Raw genomic sequence first — 22,358 nt, 5'->3', positions numbered from 1 at the left:
CCGAGGGGTGACCCCGGGGGTCTGCGGCGTGACCTGCCCTCTCCCACCCGGCGTGGGCCGCGGCACCCCCGCGGTCGCACTCAGCCCCCGCGGCCGGATTGCTCGAAGGCGGCTGGGCGTCCGCGGGGGGGCCCGCAGGAGCTGAGGTGGGCCGGGCCGGGGGGACGCACACCACCCGCTCAGGCGTCCCCAAAACCCAAAGGCCCCGCCGCAAGGGCAGGAGCAGGGACCCCCCCACCGCCTCCCAGCTCCGCCGACCGGAGCCGGAGGTTTGGGGGGACCTCGGCAGGCAGCCGGCCTGCGGCGGGGGGTGGCGGCGGGTGGCTGGCAGCGCCAGGGGCAACAACAGGGCTAAGGCCGCAAGGGGTTTGTCTGTTGGTTTCTTAATTAACAAGGTTCTAGAAAACTGAGGAGGATCTGACAGCTCACCGGAGAGCCTGCCACGCTGCAGAGCCTGCTGCCACCCCGACGGCTCAGAGGGACGGTGATGGCTCGTTCATCCTGCCCTTGGAAGAATCGGCCTTTGTCATCTCAGACAGCAGCTTCACCAGCTCCGTCCTCCCCCCTGGCCGATCGCGGCTTTGCAGAGCCGGATCACCTCCCACGCGTGGTTGCAGCAGACCACCCTCCGCTGCCGTGGGAATTTCTCCTCGGCTTTCTTAACTCACCGTTCCACTGCCTACATCAGCGTTTCTGTCCTCAGTTTCAGCTGGCCAAAGAGCACGAGCAGTGTCTCCAGGAGGCACCGCAAGTTCTCAGTGGAGCCCACGTTGTCCAGTTCGATGGCCCGCTTGAAGCACTCGATGGCGAGCGTTTCCTGGCTTTTAAGCATAGGATTTGCCCCTGAAGAGCTGGAGTTTGGGTATGGTGTCGCCCAGGTCAAACTCCAGGGCTTTGCTCAGGAGTTTCATCCACCAGGACCAGTTCTTGCATGGCGTCCACCCTCATGTAGTGATGTCTCCTGGTGGCTCTTTGCTCCTGTAAGCTCTCTGAATTCCCTCCCAGCTAAGGCTGATGTTAACCGTAGCAACCCCTCCATTCCCTGTTCCTGCCTTCAGCCCTGCTGCACCCCTCTGTCTCCCTCACACCTAACTGGAACCGAGCCCAACAGGAGGGAGAGGCAGCCAAGGGCCAGTCCCCTCAGTTTTTGTGGTCTATCTTTAGGGCTGAGAGTTAATGAGAACCTGGGGATACTGCAAGGAGCTTGCTGGGATCTCAGGGGTATGGTGTGCCCACCTTCACCTGCCCCGTGTCCAGGTTTGTCCTCGGGCACGGACAAACCCGAGGACCCTTTCAGGGTGATTTTTAGCATGCATGAGCTTCCTTCTGTCAGGCACTGGGCCCTGTCCCATCTTGGTGTGTCCCAGATCTTGCAGATGTATCTTCACGTGGATCTGGACACCAGAGGAACCTCATTAGCTTGTGCCCAGTTGCAGGGTGGATTACAAAATGATATGAGTACAAACCACCAGTATGCGTCAGGTCAGCTCCTTAGCCAGGCCAGCTTGCCCAGCGCCAGCACCCCCGTCTCCAAAGCATGACCCCAGGCTGACTCATGGCTAGTAGTACCGGGAAAGGCAACGTGAGCCCTGGGATGTTGCTCATCCTGTTGACCTTGGCCGCAAATTTGGTTGCCGGTGATCATGGGGTCCTTGAAAGCAGCTAGCCCATCCGCTCCCCCTTCCAGGCTCAGTCTCAAGACTTGGGGGCAGCATGCCCTAACGTGTTCAGGGGTTGAACTGCTTGGCCATAGGAGTGTGCCTGAAGAAGGGCTGAGAAATCAAAAGCCTTATTCTTATGTCATTTCAGCTCTCTCCAGTCCCATCTGGCAGACAGACATCGCCTGGCACCCAGTGACCACCTCCATACTGCACTTTTCAGCCTCCTGCCTGGAGCTCAGAGGAAGTTAAAACATCTCTGAGGAGCAGCTGTATGCACATATTAAAGTACTTCGCTAGAGGAGGATATTTCACTTCACTGAGCCTCATTTTATGAGGAGTTAAATAATCCTGTTTAAATATAAGGAAGTAAGAATGAGTCCTTATTTTATTTAAAAATGGGATTTGAAGAAATCTTCATGATTCTTCTGTGATGGGAAATACTCACTAATGTGCACTCCTGTTTACAGGGGACTGGAAATGGGCAAAGCCAAGGGATTAAAGAGTACATTTTGATGCTCCTGAGTGATTTAGGAGCATTAAAGTCATTAAATAGTCGAGCCAGTTCTACCTGGTGACTCAGCATCCTGTGAAATGTTGCCCAGAGGGACCCAGGGAAGGCCTTTAGCAGCTCAGTGTAAGAGCCAGGATCTGGCCCAGATTTCCTGGCTGCCGGTTAGCAACTTCACTCCCAGACCAGCCTTCACCGGTTTTGTCAGGCAATTACTTCTCCCTACGTGTTTCTCACCATAATTAAACGAGCAATGCAAAAGCTGTCTGGGAGGCTGGAGGAGGAGGACAAGTCGCTGTGGGAAGGGGACCTGCCCACCCCTCGGGCACCCAGCACGCTGTGCTGGCTCTGATGGGGACTTACCTGTGCCCGGGTGTGGTAGGCCTGCCAGCTGAAGTGCGGGTCCCACAGGACCTCCAGTGCCATTTTGCATATCCCTTTGGCCATCTCCTGCTGGCCCAGGAGGTGGAAGATTTTTGCCGGGCGGTTCAGGATGGGAGGGTCGTCTTTTCACCGTTTCTATCGCCTGTTCGAGCCACAGAAGTGAAACACATTTCCGTCGGTGACTTATTGCCTGCTGTGGTGATCAAAGGGACAAAAACATCTTGGATTGATTCGCCGGGGTGGTGTTTTAACCGGGAGGGTTTAAGGCTAGACAAGAGATGTGGTCTGTGGGGAAAGCTGATATCTCTTATTAAATGAACAGACAGGACTGAATGTGGGGCTAAGCTCGGGGGTTATGTGCCTGAAAGCCTGTCTGTGTTCCTTATTTTTTCCAGCTGTGCTGGGGGAATCTAATAAAGGTATTGGTGTCCCTGCAGCCTTTCACCGAACTGCTGGCCTGCTGCTTTGCCAGGGGCTGATTTATGCCATTGGGGCCAAACACGTGGCCTGGGAGTGGTGTGCTCTGTACGTGGCAAGACCGAGGGTATCGGCTCCTGTCTGGGGCCTCCCCTCTTTGCCCCGGGGGATTTCCAGGAGGAAAAGCAATGAGGATGGGGGGGAAGGTGAACGAAGGACCTGAATCAGTCCCTTGGTGCAGCGACGCTTTCCAGAGCAGCACCTTTCCAGAGCAATCGAGGTGTTTGGTCTCGGAGAAGCCACAGTCCTGCATCCCTGTCAGGGTGGTGGAAAATATTTCTTTCCTTTCCAGCAGCATCCCCAGGTAGCATCAGGGCAGGGCTAGGGAAAAGAAGTCAGGGCAGGTGAGAGGCCAAGTCATTCGGTGGCCTAACCTCTCTCCGTCCTGCAGAGTATTTGCAGTTTGGGCTTGGGGTCTCAGCACAGAGGCGGCACATCCCAGCTGACTCTGGACGTGCTCTTACCCAGCTTGTACGGTCCGTGAGCCCACAGCGCTGGCTCACACAGCTGGCTGACCAACTTTCTTGAGTACTTTCATTCCCTCTGGTGACATTACTGTAACTGCACGACTGCAGGGCAATGTTTTTATGTCCACTGAAGTGGTAGTTGCAGGGTTTGTCTTAAACTCACCCCTTGGGAAGTTGCTGGGGGATATAAAATTACTGCACATCCCCTGTGCCCTGGCAACTACCCAAGGTGCAGGCGCTCCCAGGTAACCCTTGGGTGCTTTCAGGCAGCTCCTCCTGAGCAGACAACGCTTTTGAAAATAAACAACATTGATAAGAATATAGTCATTAAATCAATCAGAAGAACACGTATCATCATCTGAGGTTCAGGGCTACCTTGGATGTAGGTACACACAGCATCCATCAGTGCTGGATGCATTACACCGCGAGTTACAGGTGCATAGGGACCAGAGGTGAGTTTCACACAGACGGGTTCGGGGTTCCCCTCCTGCTGAAATAATCTGCTTCTCCTACCTCTGTAGTGAGTGTCGGAGGACTTGATGACTTGTCAGGGCAGCACCAGGGTCCTGTTGGAGGCAGGCAGCCTTTTCTGCTCCTTGCTGCCCTGGCTCAGCAGGATCCTGTCCAGCCTGCAATGGGAGTGGGCGGCACAACTGGGCAGCAAACCCCAGCTGGGTAGCAAAACCCCGCTTTCTGCGCCAAACAGCAGCCCAGCGCCAGGGAACTGGCTTCCCCAGGCCTGGCTTGCTCTCATCCGAAATGCCACGGGCATTAAGGGGGCTGGTGAGCCTCCCCTACGGCGATCAGACATGGGTCTCCTTGCCCAGACCCGCCAGCGCTCACAGATGCAGCAAATATGGTGCCACACAGGATACAACCACCAAGAGCATTATTTTATTGCCCAAAGTGGGATTGACAGGTTGGGTAGTTGCTTTAAGAACATATTTTTTAGCAGCTTAGAGATAGTTTGTCCCTATGAAAGCCTGGTAACCAGTTGGATCAAGCCCTGAATTATGTAGCTTTAGCCAGCCTGGGAGCCTCCGTTACAACCAGGATCCCTGCCTTGACCCTGCTGTCTGCTGGCCCTGTCTGCTCCCAGGAGGGAAGGTTCCCTGGGGAACCAGGATGCTGGATGCCACGGTGACGGCTGCCATGGCAAGGGCTGCCACCCTCTCCGCAGCCCCCAGGGACCAGAGCCGCCAGCGTGGGGCTGCAGGCTCTCTCTGGGGAGATGGGCAGCCAGGTGAGGCCACCAGCCAGGCTTGCCTGGATGTGTGTGGGGAGCTGGACTTACCAGTGTAGCTCTCCTAACCTCCCAAATTGCCTGTGCCTGCTGGGAAGCAGCTTCTTGCATGGGGACTTTTTTGCAGACGATGGTCCGGGACACGCAGCATCAGGCTGGGTGCACCCCAGGGTGGAAGTGTGGGATGTGGGCTGCTCGTGCTGGAGCTTGCTGATGCCTTCCCGATGCTCAGCAAACACAGCATGGAGGAGTGCTCTGTGCAGATCCCCATGTCCGTCTCCCCTAATCACCTCTCTTCACCCGGCTGCGGAGCCACGGTTCGTGCTCCGGTCCCGGCGTTGCTGACGGCAGTGCTCTGGCTCTGCGTTGTAGGGAAAAGCATCAGCCTTTGGCTGGGCCAGAGCAGAGAAGGGCTCCCGGCTTAGTCAGCCACCCCATTTCCAGTTCAAGGAGATAATGAAGAGGCGCAAACGCCAGGTAAGAGCTGGGTTTGTCCACCCTCCGTACACATTTGCTGGGGGCCATCGGCAGCGCAGCCCAGCCCCGTCCTTGCCCTCTCCGCTCTCCTCCCGCAGCAGGAAAGGCTGGGCCCAGGAACGTACAACATCAGGGACTTTCTGCAGGAGACGCGGCCCTCCAGTCTCCGGGGAATCTGCGACACCAGGGAGCAGCGGTTCAGAGATGCCCACAGGGTACGTCACGCCCTGACACGGGGGAGATGCTGGGGAACGGTGCCCGCCGGCTGCGGGACTTGGCTTCGGGCTGATGTCTCTGGAGAACAAGCCCTTTGGAAGGGTTAGGAGCTACCGTGGGTGCCATCTCCTCCTGCTGGGCTGGGGACTGTCCCCCTTGCTGAAGCTGCCCACGACCACCCCACTTCTCCTGCAGGACTGCTTCCCCGGCCCCGGCACGTACGGCCCCCGGGGCAACCCCTACACCTGCCTCGAGGAGAGGGACAAGCGTTCCGCCAGCACGCGTGGGCTGATGGACAGCAGGACGGAGAAGTGTGCCCCACTGGCAGTGGTGGCAAGTCCTGCCCCTTGCCCTGGGGACACGCTGGTGGGGTGGTCCTCTCCCAGCGCTGAGCGCGGCCCCTGCCGCCTTTCCCCCCCGTACCTGCAGGGCAGCAGCCCCGGACCTGGCACCTACCGCCTGCGGAGCAGCATCGACGAGGGGCTGCGGCGGCGGGCGGGCGGCCTCGGCCCCTGCCAGCCCTTCTCGGGAGACAGGTCGAAGCTCGGCCGTGGTGGTCATCATGCCTTGGAGGTGCGTTGCCCCGGGGTCCCACAACCGGACAGGGTTTCTCATCGAGCCGTGGCATTGTCAGCCCGTTGCTATAAGGATGGAGAGCTGCCTTACACCAGCATCTGTCCCACTTGGATATTGCTCTTTGACTTCCCTTGGAGGCTGGAAAAATACGCCCGCGCAGCAGCGTTTTGGGAGCGAGCGGGCTGCAGGCAGCGTGCAGGAGAGTGGGATGGTGCCCGTGAGCAGTGGCAGGGCTGAGCTCTCATGGCACGGGAGGGATGGGGGGGCACGAGAGACCACCGGCAGCTGAGCCTCTCGCGCCGCTCCCTTCTCCCGGCAGAGGAGAGGCACCGAGCTGAGCGCTGGCGCTGTCAAGGGTTTTGTGGATGAGCTGACGTTGAAGGAGAACAAGAAGAAAGGCTGCTTCAGCACCCTGCCGAGGAACCTGGGCTGCCCCACGGAGAGGATCTTCTGGGCCACGCTCAGCCAGTGCCCGAGGGAGGCGGTCAGTGGGAGCACGAACATCGGGACCAGCTGGTGTTATCGGCATCCGCGGGGGTGCAGGGGGTGCCCGGGGTGGGGACACATCAGGCCCTGGGGGGATGGATAGATGGATGGATGCGTGCGTGGGTCTCTGACAACGTGCAGCTCTTTTTCCAAGCAAACTGAAGCGTAACAGGTTTCCTTCTGTGCAGCATGCGGTGGGGCCGGGCTCCTACAACCCAAAGCCCATTGAGAGATCAGCGTACTCCAGCCAACCCCCATTCTGGTCATCTGCCAAGAGATTCAACAGAAAGTCCTACCGCCTCTTTACTGGGACTGAGGTGAGTGAACAGACATGGCAGTGAGAGAAGGGTGCAGGAATGGTCAGGCTCTGAGCCTCCTCCGTGCCCATCCCCAATCCATTACCAGCATCCCTGGGGGAGGATGAAACTCCTTTGAGCCAAAGTAAGGGTGGGCACTCCTCACCAGCTTCAGCCAGCTAAACGTTAGGTGCGTCCTCTGAACGGAGCAGCAGCCCAGCAGAAGTCCCGCAGCAGGTGGCTGGCTGTGATAGAAGGGCAGACTGACCTCAGGAGGTGCTTTTCTCTCCCTGTTGATTATCAGTGAAATCTGGGCAACTTGGCCAGATACCCATCCTTTAGAGAGGACATGAGTCCCTCTCTGGGTGCTGCCCTTCTTGCCCAGAACAGGTTGCTAAAGAATATTTGGTGAATAAAGGCCCATGGCCTGTTGTCCTGCCAGATCAAGGGAAAGGTGCCGCTGTGTACAGCAGCACGCTGAGCACCCACTGCTGAGCACGTGCTGCCCGTAGGCAGGTAAGCTTGGCTGGTGCTGAGCAGAGGGGCAGGAGCTCAGCAGTGACCACGTTATCCCTGCCTGCAGCCCCGGGCCTTTGCCCTTTTCAAGGGATGCTCAGACAACCCTTCCCATTAGTTTTGCTCTGCATCAGCTGCAAGCGAGTGGATGCACTTCATGGATGAGGGCAGCTGGGTTTGAGTCCTTTTAGGCGCCAGGAGCTTCTTGTATCCTCCCAGAAAGTCATATTCTGCTGCTTGAAAGTCAGTTTTTCCTCCAGCAGCACGTTGCAGAGCCAGTGCAGGTGGGAGCCTTTCTCTTAGTACCCGTTCCTGGAGCTGTATTCATCTTGACAGCTTCCCCACAGAGAACCAGAACAAAGCCTAAAGGGCTCAAAGCGGACAGGGAAAGCTTTAGTGCAAAACAGTCCACCTTGGCTAGGGCTGAGGAGCAGGCTTCCATGTGGCTTCTCGCCTTTATCCAGCGGAGTGGGGAACAGGCAACTTGAAAGAGGTCAAGGATGAAGATATCTTCGTAATTGCTGGGGAACTCGACAGATGACATTTCAGGGGGAAGGTTGTGACACGGCAGCCCTTCACTACAGCTAGCAGTAGGCGACTGGTGAGCGTGCTCGCGCCCGCAGACCTAATCGACTTCTTTGTGGACCACTGTGATGAGAAAGGTTAACAGGGTAACAACTGGGACCTCCCCGGTTAGCCAGGACTGCTGATAAATGATGGAAAGTGGCTTGGTGAGCACTTCTGCCAGCTCCCTCTGCACTCACAATTGCTAGCCCTTGTTCTTGTGGGGGACTTCAATTTACCAGATGTCTGCTGGAAATACAATACAGCAGAGAGGAAACAGTCTCGGAGGTTCCTGGAGCGTGTGGAAGATAAATTCCTGACATAGCTGGTCAGTGAGCCGGCTAGGGAAGGTGCCCTGCTGGACCTGTTGTTCATGAACAGAGAAAGACTTGTGGGTGATGTGATGGCTGGAGGCTGTCTTGGGCATAGCGATCACCAAATGATAGTTTTCAATTTTTGGGGAAGTAAGGAGGTGAGTCAGCAGAACTGCCACCTTGGACTTCCAAAGGGCAGATGTTGGCCTGTTTAGGAGCCTGGTTGACCAAGTCCCTTGGGAGGCAGTCCTGAAGGGCAAAGGAGTCCAGGAAGGCTCAACATTCTTCAAGAAGGACATCTTAAAGGCTCAGGAGCAGGCCGTCTGAAGGCCTGGCCACACGAAGGCACTACCTGGTTTTGCCCCACTCACATCCCCTGTGCTGCCTCTGGATGGGGAAGCACATGAGACCTTCTCCTTCCAGAACCCTGTAGGTGTTGGTCGCTACGACATCACCGAGCATGAAAAATACCCTCAGAAGATGAGATACCAGTCCCTGTACCGGTGTGACGCACAGCGGTACCTGAGCAACTTGAAGCAGGATGCCTACTTGCTGTAAGTCTGACAGACAAGGGGGCTGTAGTGGTTTCACACTGGCTTACAGCAAAATCATCTTGAGCAGCTCCGGGGAGACTGAGTACACATTAACGGCCACTACAACTGATGCGAGGTGGGATGATCATGTAGTTAAAGCACTGGATCGGGACTGAGAAACGCTCACCAGCCCCACCGCAGGTTCCCTCTGTGGACAGGGAGGTTGGTATTGCTGCACCTCTCCCCTCCCGGGAAAGCGAGGAGACTTTTGTGCTTCCCCATGGTGTAGGGGTAGTGGGAGGGTTAAAGAACTACTGGCTCTTGAGGCGCTTCATGGTGCCACCACCGAGGTGGGTGGTGGTGTATCTTGTGAAATGCGATTTGGCTGCAGCGAAGGTGTAGGCAAGTAGTTTCCACCGAGCTCGAGGAGGCAGCCTGGGAAACAACTGGGAGGTGGATGGATAATCAGGCTGTCTGGACTCATTCCCAGTGCCGGCACAGGGCTCAACGGCCCTGAACAAAAATCACCTTCTCAGGCTGTGCCTTGGTTTACCCATCTGAGGAAGGAAGATAACAAGGCTCACTTTTACCACAAAGGGCTTTGAAATTGCTAGCATGAAAACCCTCTGAAGCAGTTAGGAACTATACTAATGAGAGACCTCAGGATAGCCCTCCGCTCTCACCTTTGCTTGTGGCCAAGATTAGCAAACTGCTGCGGCGGCACTATGGGCTGACAGCTCTGCAAAGGTCTTTCTTGATCTCCAGAGAGTAGTTAGAAATCTGTCTTGGCTGAATATAACTCGGCAGCTTTCAGCGGGGCGGCCAGAAGTTAGCTATCCTATGATGGAGAAAGCGTAATGAAATCTGGCTTTCAATATTTCCCAGCTTTGTTAATCTCGCAGTTCCAGTAGGAATAAAAAAAAATCTGAACAGTGAGCAGGACTTGGAATTCAAACGCATCTCTCTGATCAAATAGCACTAGCTCCAAAATCACTTTTCAAGTTAAAGCTGTGCTTTTAAGGGAATAGCCAGCTTTTAAGAGCTCTGTTCACCTCCATGCTTGTTAAGACTAATGAGATTAATCCAACCGATAATTTGAGCCCACAGAATTGCATCCTCTTTCCACAGTGAGCGGCTCAAGCCTGTTGCTAAAAAAACCCGGAGTGATATGATTTCTGCTTCACGCTGTCCAGATACCTCTGAAGAAGTGTTTTCCAAACGTAAGATGGTGCCGGAAAGCCCAGATCAGTGAGTAAATGGCAGACATGCCAGCGGATGAGATGGGGTAGATGAAAACACTTAGAGCATGCTGGTGTGCAAGTTAAGAGATAGGAGACAACTTGTCTCGTTCTGCGGTAATAAAACACTCTTCCTTAGACAATTAACTTTTCTGTTGAGTAATTCAGTATTTCCACCTTGGCCTTTATAGAAGTGACACACTTGAGAAGTGGATGCCAGATACGGCGTGTCCTCCGAAGGAAGGTCTGCTGGCACGCACAGCTCATTCAATATTAAACGCTTCCTTTCAAGCAACGCTACCTAAAGAAGTTGCACGTACCTGTTATGAGCATGGTGGTGTTACCACAGCTGAATACCCCCAGGTCGACCAGTACAACTCAGTGGAGAGCTGGGTCTGAGAAAGCACTACTACAGCAAAGCAGAGTAGTTAGGCCTTCAGTAATTGCCTACGTACCTGTCCTGTGGCATCTTTAAAGCAGCTGCACACAAGGATCTTCATCGCAAGCTGTAGCGTACGGCTTCGCTTGAATTAACAATGCAAATGTTTATAAGCAGCTGGAGGGAATTAGGATGAATTTAGCATCATCATTTCAAATTTTGTAGGATATTAAAACCTAGAGGCAATAGACAAAGTGAAACGGAGAGCTGTGTCAGTGGTAACAAAGGATGGCTGTAAAAATGTACTGGGAGTAGGGTGTTTCACTTAGGAGTTAACCTTTACGAAGTCTCACACTATGGTTTAGACCAGACTGGAATAATTAAATCTAGGTGTAATTACATGTTAGTTGAGGCTGATTAAGTATGCTAATTAATCTGCAATTATCCTTTGGTGGGGGAGATAATTGAACACAGGTAAAACTGCAGTGATTTAAGGACATAACGATTATTGTTCTAGAGAGGCAATCAAAGTAGGAAGGAGGTCTCTGAAGGGAAAAATGCCCGAGCAGTGATGTGGGTGAGTGCAGGGTGCAGAAACGCTGCTGGGATAACAAGAGAGGATCGTGAAATGCAGCATAAGTCAGGGCCACCACAGAATGTGATTAAAGGAACGCAGGGCTTTGGCACCTGAACTGCGGTCTCAGTGGGGCTGAGGCATTTGGCAGCCTGGATTTCAGGAGAAAGCCTGGGAGCTTCTCTCTGGGAAGAGAGCATTGGGAGAGGATGCACCAGCTGTGACCAAGGGAGGGGCAGGAATACCTCTGACTAAGCCTACAGAGCTGCTGTGAAGGCATTTTTTCAAGGAAACCAAAGATGTGGATGTGAAACTCCTCAGGCTGAAGAGAGCACTGAATCGTCATCCTTGCTTCTGCAGCTGATCGTTTGAACCAGGGATTAGTTCCATTAGTGTGAAGTGAGAAGAATGAAGTAGCTATCCATGTCAACAGCTGTAGCACCTAAATCCAAAATGGGGTTTTGTCCTCCTTGGACAAAATGTCACGGGAAAAGAATGAGGTGGGGCAGGGGGGTGGAAATCAGGATAATTGGCATCTTGAGGCAATGTGGAGTTAGTGGGGCATAAGGTAAGGGTTAAGGCTCAGCTATAAGGTGTTTGTTTTGTACAGGTGTGTCTTGGGCCAGAGATAAGAGTAGACTCGCAGTCTTCAAAGACATTCCTTCAAAGCTGCTTGCAGCACTAGGGTCCTCATCTCCGAGCAGCCTCACAATGCCTCTGGTCTCTTACCCAGGCAGCAGCTTTTCTCGGTAATCGCCGACCATTTGTAGCAATACAATAAGCATGAGAAATGATAAGCAGAACTGTTGAAAAGTAAATAATTATTCATTAAAAGACACCACTTTGAACAGTATGCTGGCTAGATCTTTATTTTAAACAGCCCGTACAACCAAAAATTAAGAGCAACAGCAATTATCCATGTGCATGTGTGTGACTGATACAGTTACAGTACCCAATCACGACATACAAAGTTTGCCAATAAATTAAGAAATGAAAAAACAAATACAGTGCATACCTAAAGATCATCAGTATAGAAGTGAGAGAAACACAGCCTAAGTAAAAGTATTTGCACATCCTCTAGCCGTTTTAACATCGCCCCTTAAAAGCTAACCCAACCCATTCTTGCTCTGTGCAGATTATCTTACGAGCACTGGGCTAAATCATAGCTTTGCGCCAGGGACAAGGAAACGGCTCTCGTGCCGCTTCCCTCACAGGGGCAGGAGGGCAGGTTACACCCCGAGAACCAGCGTTTGCCTTCCTGCGTATCCCGAAGCCTGGACCGGCGTAGCAGACGCTCCTGGATCACTGACACAGCTCCACCTCCTGTCCGGCGCCGTGGCTTGGGCAGCACTGCAGGCCCTCTGCATTGGCTGCGTCTCCCCTTGGCAGGCTGCCCCTGCTACCTGTCCCCTGCGGGGGATTTTAAGGGGTACCTTATTTGCACACAGCTTGCCCAGCATGCATCACTGAGTAACAGGCCAAGCTTATTCTTGTTACTGCTTTATCATTGGTTTCATCTGGACCATAAACATCCATCTATCAATAAATAAAATCATTGGTTTAGCACTCATATAAAAATGACAACGCCTCCCACTGGTAACTGTTTAAAAAGTTCTTCATGTTACCCCCTATGCAAGCCTGAAGAAAATTACTTTCTTTTCCCTCGAGCTCAGTAACGTTTCAAGTAACAATTTAGAGTACTGCTTGGACAAGACACGGGCTTGGTTCGGAACCGTGTTTCTGGCTACGGGGTCAAAACATTTCCACACTTCTACGCTACACTGTACGAAGTGCGTGACTGTGCCGTTTTCACCAGTGAGCAGCAGAAGGGGAACTGAACAGTACTTGCTGTTGATTTCCTCTCCAGGTGACTGAAACAGTCCTTTTACAAAGCCTATCAACCTAATCCAGCTAAAACGAAAAGCAAAAATGTCACTCGAGTCAGAACCAAAGTCTGCGTGTATCAAGATTCACAACAAGAGTTCTTCTAATCCAGAGCCACTTGCTCTATCAAACCTCGTGTAAATAAAGCCTTGACTTCCGTTTCCTACTGGCCAGAACAGAACGGTCTGAAAATAACCCATGTCTTCCTCCAACTGCGTATTTATAAGGCACTAAAATTAAGCAACAACCAAAACCCCCGCCAAAAAAACAAAACAAAACAAAACCAAAAAAATCCAAATAAACTGACCCACAACAAGTAAAAACTGAAATTAAAACTTGGCTATGTGAAATAGCAGCAATTTTTTCAGTAGTCTATGAAGCCAGAACATTGATATTTTGGGGCAAAAAACCAATGCACTGTTAGCCAATTACAAAATACCTAAAACCTACATCCACTTACACTTTATAATCAAAATCAGTACAAATCTGATAGGCACAAGTAAAAAGCATTTTCTTCACACCTCAATGCTCAATTTTGAAACTGAGGCCACTGTTAGGGAGTTTAACTGCTCTGCTGAGATTATAGTACGGTACAACCCAAGCAGTATAGTACCACACAACATCATGCAGTGCTGTACAGCCGGAAGATTACGGTACCATCGCTAAGCTGTCCTACAGGTTACCGACTGGAGGCAAATGTTTTTAACATCATGATTAATTTGACAATGCGTTCAGCTTTGGCACCTATTTCTGAGCCCTCCCTACCATTTTCAAAATGTTAAATATAGCTATAGTATACAGCTGGTGTAACTCCAGTGTCTTCATCCTTTCCAATTATTTTTCTTATGCTTGGAAATAGGTGAATTCACCTATGTCACTACATTAGATACAAAGGCTAGCACTTAAGATTTCTTAAAAACAATCACTTTGAGTTTGGAAAATTGATTTTAAAACATACGAAGAAATACTAAACATAAATTCATAAAGCAGGAATTCATACCTTTAAACATCAACAAGAATGAGCTTATTTGGAGAGCAATAAAGCTTTTTTTTTTTAAAGGATATACTGACTAACTATAGGTAAATTCATTTTTCCCTGATTGCTTGATTAGATCATCCAGGCTCAGTGCCTTGCAGCTTTGCAGATTTTGTCATACACTTCTGGAAAGGCATCCTTGCAATTCATTTGCTCCCTCAGCTTGTGGTATAACGAACCATCAAACATATCCCAGAACTCCTCACGGGTCATATAGCAATCCGCATACAGCATCTGGAAACTGGAGAGGGGAAAAATAAAAAAAACAGAGAGACAGAGATTCAATATTAATTGTGCCACAAGATTTGAAATAGATTATTAAAAAAAAACTTCAGGGCAAGCTATGAATAGCAAATATGAAACAAAAAAACCCCATCAAAAATGCTTTTTAAAAACAAGCAAATATAATTGCTCACATGGATTACACTGGGACACTCAGCCAATTCTATTTTGTGGATTTAACATTACCATGATCTCTTTTCCAAGAGGAAATAACATGTAATGGTGAAAACAGCAGACTACCGCCACAGTCGTTTTGGTGAAGGGGAAGATGGGAAAAGAAAGCAATTGAAATAACTGTTGCTTTTAAAATACGGTTCAGAACACTTCTTTAGCCATCAATGTATTCATACTTTCATTAGTTTTGCTACTGCAAAGAGAAAAGGAGAAGGACTAAAAGTATAAAACAGTGGTTCATGTTTAGGCATCCTAACCATCTGCAGTCAGATCTTCTGGCAACTTGTATTCTAGCAACCTGTGTTCACAGGAACACAAGTCTAGAGAGAACTTCAAAAGTTCCCCCAAATCAAGAGTCTGGCTCCTTGCACCGAAAACCACACATAACATAAATTCTCCCTGACAAATATTTTTCTAACTGCTTTTGAAAGCCTCCTTTCCTTTTTCTCCCATTCGAAACCTTTTAATTCCAGCTTCAAAAAAAAGGAAGTATTTTTTCTGCATGCTTGCTTATGATCCATGGAGGTACAGTCATGGCGTCTTGTATTAGCCTGTGTTACCAAATGCATTCAAGGCAGATGTAGCAATACATTCTTTGGCTTTTTAAGATTGCTTTGAACTGGACATTGAGAATACAACTAGGAAGGCAAAAGCCTGCCAAATCAGACCAGGCCAAGAAGATAAATTTATAGTGTAAATGAAGCACAGTGCAACAAAAGACCATTTGCAAAAATAAATGAAATCTTTATGTAGCTGTGGACTCTTCCTTACTTTCATACTGTGCACTCTACAATGCAGCTAGCATCAGAGTACAGCAGTAAAACACAAACTATTACATAAAAGCTCTATTGTTGTGTGTGATTACGAAACTGTAAGATTAAGCATTTATCCATTGTTCGTTTCCCAATGACAGGTAGAGAATAGACAAAACTTTGTTAGCAAAGAGCTTTAAATTAAAAGCTTAATTTCAAGTTAATTAAAAAAAGCTTAAAATTAACTTTCAGTTGCTTTGTTCTCTGGCAGATCACTTATTGCAGCTAAAAGTCATTTACACTCTCCAAATCATCTTGAAGCAGACTCACCACTGTTACTCAGCCACACGGGATATAATCACTGTCAGACTGAGAAGTAGGTCAAAATAGAAATGTGGATAAATTGTACTGATGGTGTAAAAATACTGTGTAGTTGTTGTTTTGTTCCTGAGAAACAAGCCTGTAACTGCTTCTCCACTGACACTACTACAGCAAATTAGGCTGGCATGAGTCTGTGACAGATGGCGGGCACATATCTCACGCCTACTGCGGTCCTATGTAATAACAGTCGGGGCAGGGAAAAGGAAGCTATGGAAGTACAAGTTATGAGGGAGGAAAGACTCCCACCACCGCACAGGGACTGCAGGGAAGAGTCAAGGCTGGCCTCCCTGTGCAAGGACACACCAGCGCAAGGACGGGGCAGAGCTGCAGCATGACGCTGCAAGGACTGCAGGGAGCAGAACGGTCCCAAGGGCAGGCAGGGAAGCTGTCCAAACTTCAACAGCCTGTGGGATTCCTGGAGGGACTGCGGCCAAAAGCTCTGAAACGACCTGAAACAAGTCAGCTCCAGTATGCAAGCTCAGTGGCTGCCTTCCCGAGGGCTGGGCTAGCCAGCCTTGCTAAGAGCGGTCACCGACCCACGCTAACGCCACTTCTGGACAGCAACTTGTTTATGTACAGTCAGCACAGACCTGCTGAGGTCTTTCTGCACCTGGTTGCATGGATGTATTTTGTTGCAGCAGAGACTCTACTCCTGCAGCAGCCTGGAGCTGAAAGAATGCACAGGCGACCTGAAGCTACCCAGCTCCCAAATACGTTGCAAGAACTTCAGCCAGTGTGCTCATTTGTTTGGTTTTGCAATCAAATGATGGAAGTAAAATCATATTTAAAAATCATAATATCAGAATTAGTAATTAAAATCAGTTTCCAATTATTGTGGTTGTTAAATGATTGCAATATTGAAGTGCCGTAGGATTAAATAACTGTGATTAAACGACATGGCAATATAAATTACATGGCATTATTACTATTCTAAGGAGTGGGATCCTTACCCATGCACACTTCTTACAAACTTCTCCATTTGCCTCATTGAAGCCCTGGCCTCAAATTGTTTCCTTTTGGGCTCTCCATAAGCTCCTATATCCACGTAGAGCTCTGTTTCATCCCCTTTTGGGTGGACCATACCAGGATTATTGGGCAATATGAAAGGACATAACCAAAGAGGGTACACCTGCAGAGGTAAGAAAACACTTTATCACTTACTTTTAACAAAACAATCCTTTAAGCTATCTCCTAGTAAAGGTAACAAAATGAAGAGTTAAGAGGACTTCTTCCCAATTTGGGATCGAAACTTCAACGGCTATTCCTTTCCAGTTCTCTTGCTGTGGTTCTTAGCTCCACTTTCTAATGACAATAACACAAATAGATCCAGATGCTCAGAATATGTGCAATGTCCTCCTAGAATTACACCTCCTCCGCCTTAAATATTTGAAATTAAAATAAAAAAAAAAATCCCTGATCCCAAAGCAACAACTGAATACACTTTCTGAGTAAAAAGAGAATGAAGAGTTTTCTTTTCCAGGTCAGTCCAAAATTGAAATCTCCAAGTTTGTACTTTTTATAGTAACCAAAATAAATTCAGAAATAAAAGCCAGAAAGGGAGATTAATTCCCACAGTTGGGGTTTAGTGAGACCACCAGAGATTTCAGGTGAAAGAAAAATCAGTTCAAGTTTTATTAAGTGATGAAATCTTTTAGAAATATTTGCCTTCTACTAACATTTGAATCTCATGTTTTTATTCTTTTTTGAGAAAGCTGTGTTGATTTCTTCTGCCGCCTTGCATCATAGACTCACAAAGCACAGTACTACCCAGGATACGATAATGACCTTTTACACAAGCAGACTATTACGCCTTGAGACCAACAGTCACAGCTCTTACTACACACAGTCCAAGATTCACTACATTTTAAAAACACGTGATCTTACATTAAGGTCAGCATGGAAGGTTTGGATAGATTTCTCAAGGCTCTTCATTGGCACCAACATGTCCTGTACAACGTGGTGTTGCTCGTACAGCTTTCGAATAGCTTCTCCTTGGGTGAGTTTTAACAAAGAGATTTTTGGAGGAACCATCCAGCCAAACAGGTAACGGAAAATGGGGTTATTGCCAAAAGGAATGATATCCTTTAAAGAGGAAAGAAAAAAGTTTGACTTAAGAATGTGTAAGTGAACCAAAGGACAATACTTCAGAATCCTCAGAGCAATATTAAGCCAGATTTACAATAAATTTAACTGCTGTTACTTTTGCTAAACTACTACAATACAAATACGAACAAGAGAGGCCTGTACTGAACTTAGCTACACAGCCTTGCCCTAAGCCTCCTCTAGTTACAATGATTGATTTTCAGTCATATGAATCACAACACACTCAGCTCACAAATATGTTCAGAGAATGAAGTTCAGAGAACAGTAGGCTATTATCTTAAAACAGCTAAGGAAGGAGCACGTAAGAAGCCAAACTTACACAACTCTTGCAAGAATAAACACATACAAGATCAGGTCTTAAAAAAATTGTAAAGCTGTAAATTTTTAAGTACTTCCTGCACAGCCTACTCCTGTTTAACGTCTCCAGGAGCTGAAAGGATCCAGTATCTCACGCCAGAGATTCCAAATGTCACAATGGGAATATTTCAGAATGCCAAATAAAGTTTTGCGTAAACGTACATCACAACGTATACTTTATGAAATTCAAATTAATGACCTTACTGTATAATTAGTGTTCTGATTTTAGGCAGGGCAAATTTTTAGCCATAATTTCACATTCATGGTTTTTCCACTGTCTGCCTTTGGAAATCACTAAGTAACTATAAAAGCTTAACACTGAAATACGTACTTAAGGTCTAAATTCAGAAAAGCACTAAAATGGAAATTAGGAGGTTATAATATAACACCTTATATATAACAAAGTGCCTTTAGATTTATTTTGCCCAAACGCAGGACTTTTAAATTTGCCATAAACTTCACTGGTTTTCTCTGCCATGAAAGACAGAAGTGTGGCCAAGGGGAACAAGGTACATTGTACCTACACCGTGAAAGACCAGAGTACCTTCCTGCAGATGTTATTTTAGTTTTGGAACTGGTCTTACTTGGAGCTCCCAGAAGATACTGCGTGTATGTCTATGGTAATAATGTCTTGAGGGAATGTATTCTACTCCAGTCCTGTCAGCTTTCAAATACTTCTCCACATGCTTGAAGAACCACGGCTTGTAGTAGTTGCCAATTCTGTTTATCTACAAGAAAACACGCATTCATTAGCAAACACCAACACAGGTAACAGTTACACCTTACTGGACAACATTAATTATGTCCCCAAATTCCATTACAGTGAAGAATCAATGTTATACCCCCTGTGACAGTTTGAATGAGACTGTCACAAGAGATTTAGGGAGCCTTCACTTCTCCACATGCATGGCTCCTTCTTACCTTTCTTGCTATTAAGGTTTAATTTAAATCAGGCTTGCTAAGGCTTGCCTGTTACAAGCTGATTAAGAGACCATGAATGTGACAGAAATGGATACCTAAAATACTGATCTCTCAACCCATCATTAATCCAAAGTCTCATTATGGCAGAGGAGAAACATTTGGGTTGAGGGTTGCAGTGAACAGTTAGCATGTCCCTCCTGTAAATGTCCCTGATGTGTTTTACCAACATTAACTGTATTAAAAGCTTGCTGTGAAAAGCTTCCTCCTTAGGTACTGCAATGAAAAGGCTGTAGACAAAATTATTTGTTAGAATAATGAAATCAGTGGGTCATTTCTTATCAGTTGAAGAGACTTCAAGTACAGGCTCTGTTGTAGTAGCAAAGAGCTGTAATTTAAAATATTCTGATGGACAGATCTAACTTTTAATCCCATGTTAAGAGATTGTTCCAATCTTATAATGATTCTGGCTTTACACTGGCATATTGTACAGCTTCAGTTAAACTTTGGGGGCATTTTTTTTTCTTTGTGAGTAATTTCCCTTTAGTTACCTTGCTTTGCTCAGCTTCATCAGTCAAGACTCCTGTCATGATGACTGCTTCTTCCAAAGAATACACAAGTCCTTCCACAAAACTATTCTCCTTTTTCTTAGATTCTTCAGCGAACTTTTCACAAATCTTCTGCAGTCCTCTCACAGGCTCATAATGTATTTTGACATATTTCTTGGCAGGAATCATTTTTATTTCTGCTGCAACCAGGAAACCCAGAGTACCACAAGACCAAGGCACTGCATAAAATAGGTCTGAATTTTCAGTCTGCAAAAAGTATGTCATACTAAATCATATATCCATACCGATAACTGTCAACCACATTGTAAATGATAGCAAAATAACATTTTGTCTTACTGGTGAACATCTCACAAGGCTTCCATCAGCAAGAACAAGTTCATAGGCCACACAGGTGTGTTGAAAAAGTCCATAGATATGGGATGAAGACTCAATGCCAGTTCCCATGATCAGGCCACCTTAACAAGAGAGCACATAACAAATCAAATGAAACACACTCCAAAATGCAGGTGGTTTACGAGAAGAAAACCTCACTTTTAAGCTCTGGGCATGACTTAAAAAAAAAAAAAAAAAAAAAAAGGAAGTGCTTATAACATAAGTACCACAACAGAACATAAGGTTCAACAGAGTATTTCCAGAACCTTTAAAATAATGCAACATGTTACTGCATAAAAAGCTAATGAAAATGCAGTAAAATCAGTGAGTCTCTTGTCACCACAATGACCCTTACCTACTGTAAGATCATCAAGCTCTGGTACCACAGGAATAGTCCAGCCCATGGGATTCAGGTGTGCAGTCAACTGGCCCATGGTCACCAAAGGTTCCACACGAACAACCTAAAAAGCAAAAAAACCCAATTCCCCCCCAAAAGGGTAAATTAAGTGTTCAGCATTAACGATGACAAAATATGGCTAACTGGATTGTACTTCCATCTGTTATCAGAATTCAGAGACTTACTTTCCTAAGAGCACTACTAAAAATAGTTGAAACTGTTTAGTGATTCCTCCTCTGCCTCAACATCTTGTTGCTCAGTCCCCAAAACCATAAATCAATCTGGTCTTTCAGACTTCGGCACATAAAAGCTAAGCAATTCCATATGCTGTTTTTTTGGATAGAATGATCCAAGCACACATTGTAAAACCTGAAATTTGGTGGGTCTACTGCTACAAAAATCCTTTGTTCTTTATGGAATCTAATCTCGTCTTCAGCTACAAATACGGTAAAAAAGCTTTGTGATGAATTTGTTACCTGTCTTTCCTTGTCCACTTCCAGAACATCCATTAGGTTTATCATGATGTTCTTATGAGTCTTCTTATACTTCCCAACACGAAGTGATACAGTCAACCAGCCAGGCCGGCCAGTGCACATGTATCTTTTGCTGCCTTCATTTTTCCATTCCCGAACCTGCAAGACGTAACAACAGAACTGACGCTGTAAGGCATACACACCTTACATTGTCAATAATGTATACCAGAAACATTTTTCCCTCACTGTGAAAAAGCGTTCAGAAATGTCACTCATCTACACGCAAGTTACCTGCAAGTAATGAAGTCTGGATGTCTGTATGTTGAGTAGCAACGCTTTGGAAGTCTCTCTGCAGACCTCTGAACTTCTAAATAAAATACGACTAGAGGGGTCTATGTAGAGGAAGCATTTCTAATACCCCGTAGCTTTGGGGGTTTTTTGGAGATGGGATTCAGAAAACTAGAATGGAAGTTTTAAAAATCCACAGGAAAACCTATACTCAAAGGGAGGTATTATCACTGTCATAAATAATGTCAGTTCTGTGAAGTTTAATGAAACAATGCCTCCTCCTAAACACACCAAAAAATGGTCTGAGCCCGAAAATGAACAGGCAAAGAGAGAAAAGTTGGGAAGGAAAATTTGTAAGCCATACACATGATCCATGAATTTTGCAAAGCCACAGTGGTTAACATTTGGGGAAAAAACATCAGTTGTAGCATTTTCTTCAAAGCTCGACTGCTACTACAGCTGGTGATAAAAAACCCAACCTCAAACCCTCAAAGAATAACTCCGTGCACATTAATACCCATCTGTAGCTGCAATGAACGTGACAAGCAAGGAAGAGAACAGAAGCAGACATGACAGAATTATCATAAATATTAGACAGCACAGAAACATTAAAGAAATCTGCATTTCAGGGTGGAAGAAAAGTTTCAGCTCCCCTTCAATCATCTCTTGGAACCAACAATGCCGAGAAGCTGGGTGTAAGTGGTATTGAAGCACGGTATTAAGCCAACCCTTCAAAGACTAACATTTTCACGTTACACCCGCGCACACACGTACGTGCCGAGCCGTGTGAGCGTACAGAGATTCACAGCACGTCTCTAAGGATGTTACAATGACAGCAGCCGGACGGCCGCATCTGGACTTGCCAGCTGTTGACGCCGCAACTTCGCTAGAAGTTTCAGACGGGGGAAAAAAAAACCCCAAACCCAACAGGAGCAGAAACACCCGCTGGCTTTTGGTCGTTTCCTTTTTCCCGCTCCGGCTGCCGTAACCGGATTCGAGGCTGGATTTTGCCCCGGCTGCTCCGGGACGGGCGGCGGGTGACGGGGGACGGGGGGGGGGCCTGGCCGCCAGGCCCCGTCCATCGCCGGTGCACACCGCAGCGGGGAGGCAGGCTGGCAAGCAGCGGGACGGCGGACGAGCTCTCCCCCCGGCCCGGGGCGGGGGGGGCGGGGGGTCCGGCCGGGTCTCACCTGCGCCTGGATGTGGCGGACGCGCTGGGCGTGCTGCCGCGGGGCGCTGTGGAGGCGCCAGACGGCCCAGGCGCGCAGCTGGTAGTAGACGTCGAAGAGGATGGAGAGCGGCAGGAGGAAGAGGCAGACGAAGACCCAGCGGTGGTGCACCAGCACGGCCTCCAGCCCCCGGTGCCTCACCCACAGCAGCAGCAGCAGCAGCCCCGCGCCCAGCGACCACACCGGCGACATGGCGACGGCCGCCCGCACGCGCTCCCTCACGGCCGCCGGGAC

General features: G+C 48.3%; 3 protein-coding genes across 3 annotated transcripts; 1 reads left to right on the top strand and 2 right to left on the bottom strand.

The window, feature by feature from the left end:
- Window positions 1-679: 679 nt before the first annotated feature.
- Window positions 680-4,651, bottom strand: TTC22 (tetratricopeptide repeat domain 22). Its single transcript, XM_010582696.1, is given in 7 exon segments — window positions 680-833; window positions 835-897; window positions 1,282-1,394; window positions 2,533-2,675; window positions 3,190-3,351; window positions 4,011-4,126; window positions 4,560-4,651. Coding segments are annotated over 7 exon segments (843 nt in total).
- Window positions 4,652-4,728: 77 nt separating this feature from the next.
- Window positions 4,729-9,970, top strand: LOC104841180 (chromosome unknown open reading frame, human C1orf177). Its single transcript, XM_010582695.1, has 9 exons — window positions 4,729-4,740; window positions 5,113-5,217; window positions 5,316-5,432; window positions 5,629-6,006; window positions 6,329-6,493; window positions 6,684-6,812; window positions 7,556-7,591; window positions 8,609-8,739; window positions 9,847-9,970. Exons 1-9 carry the CDS (start codon window positions 4,729-4,731, stop codon window positions 9,968-9,970), a joined length of 1,197 nt encoding a protein of 398 aa, XP_010580997.1.
- A 3,379-nt stretch (window positions 9,971-13,349) lies between these two features.
- On the bottom strand, window positions 13,350-22,346 carry DHCR24 (24-dehydrocholesterol reductase). The gene is made up of 9 exons (XM_010582326.1): window positions 22,086-22,346; window positions 20,611-20,766; window positions 20,093-20,198; window positions 19,702-19,820; window positions 19,348-19,611; window positions 18,463-18,606; window positions 17,303-17,500; window positions 16,369-16,547; window positions 13,350-14,070 (listed from the first exon to the last, which is right to left on the bottom strand). The coding sequence occupies exons 1-9, from the start codon at window positions 22,314-22,316 to the stop codon at window positions 13,917-13,919; spliced, it is 1,551 nt and encodes a 516-aa protein (XP_010580628.1). The 5' UTR covers window positions 22,317-22,346; the 3' UTR covers window positions 13,350-13,916.
- Window positions 22,347-22,358: the final 12 nt, after the last annotated feature.

This window comes from Haliaeetus leucocephalus, unplaced genomic scaffold, assembly GCF_000737465.1.
Source record: "Haliaeetus leucocephalus isolate CR32 unplaced genomic scaffold, Haliaeetus_leucocephalus-4.0 Scaffold848, whole genome shotgun sequence".
Classification (NCBI taxonomy): domain Eukaryota; kingdom Metazoa; phylum Chordata; class Aves; order Accipitriformes; family Accipitridae; genus Haliaeetus; species Haliaeetus leucocephalus.
The sequence above is the reverse complement of the archived record's forward strand: the minus strand, read 5'-3'. Positions and strand labels throughout refer to the sequence as shown.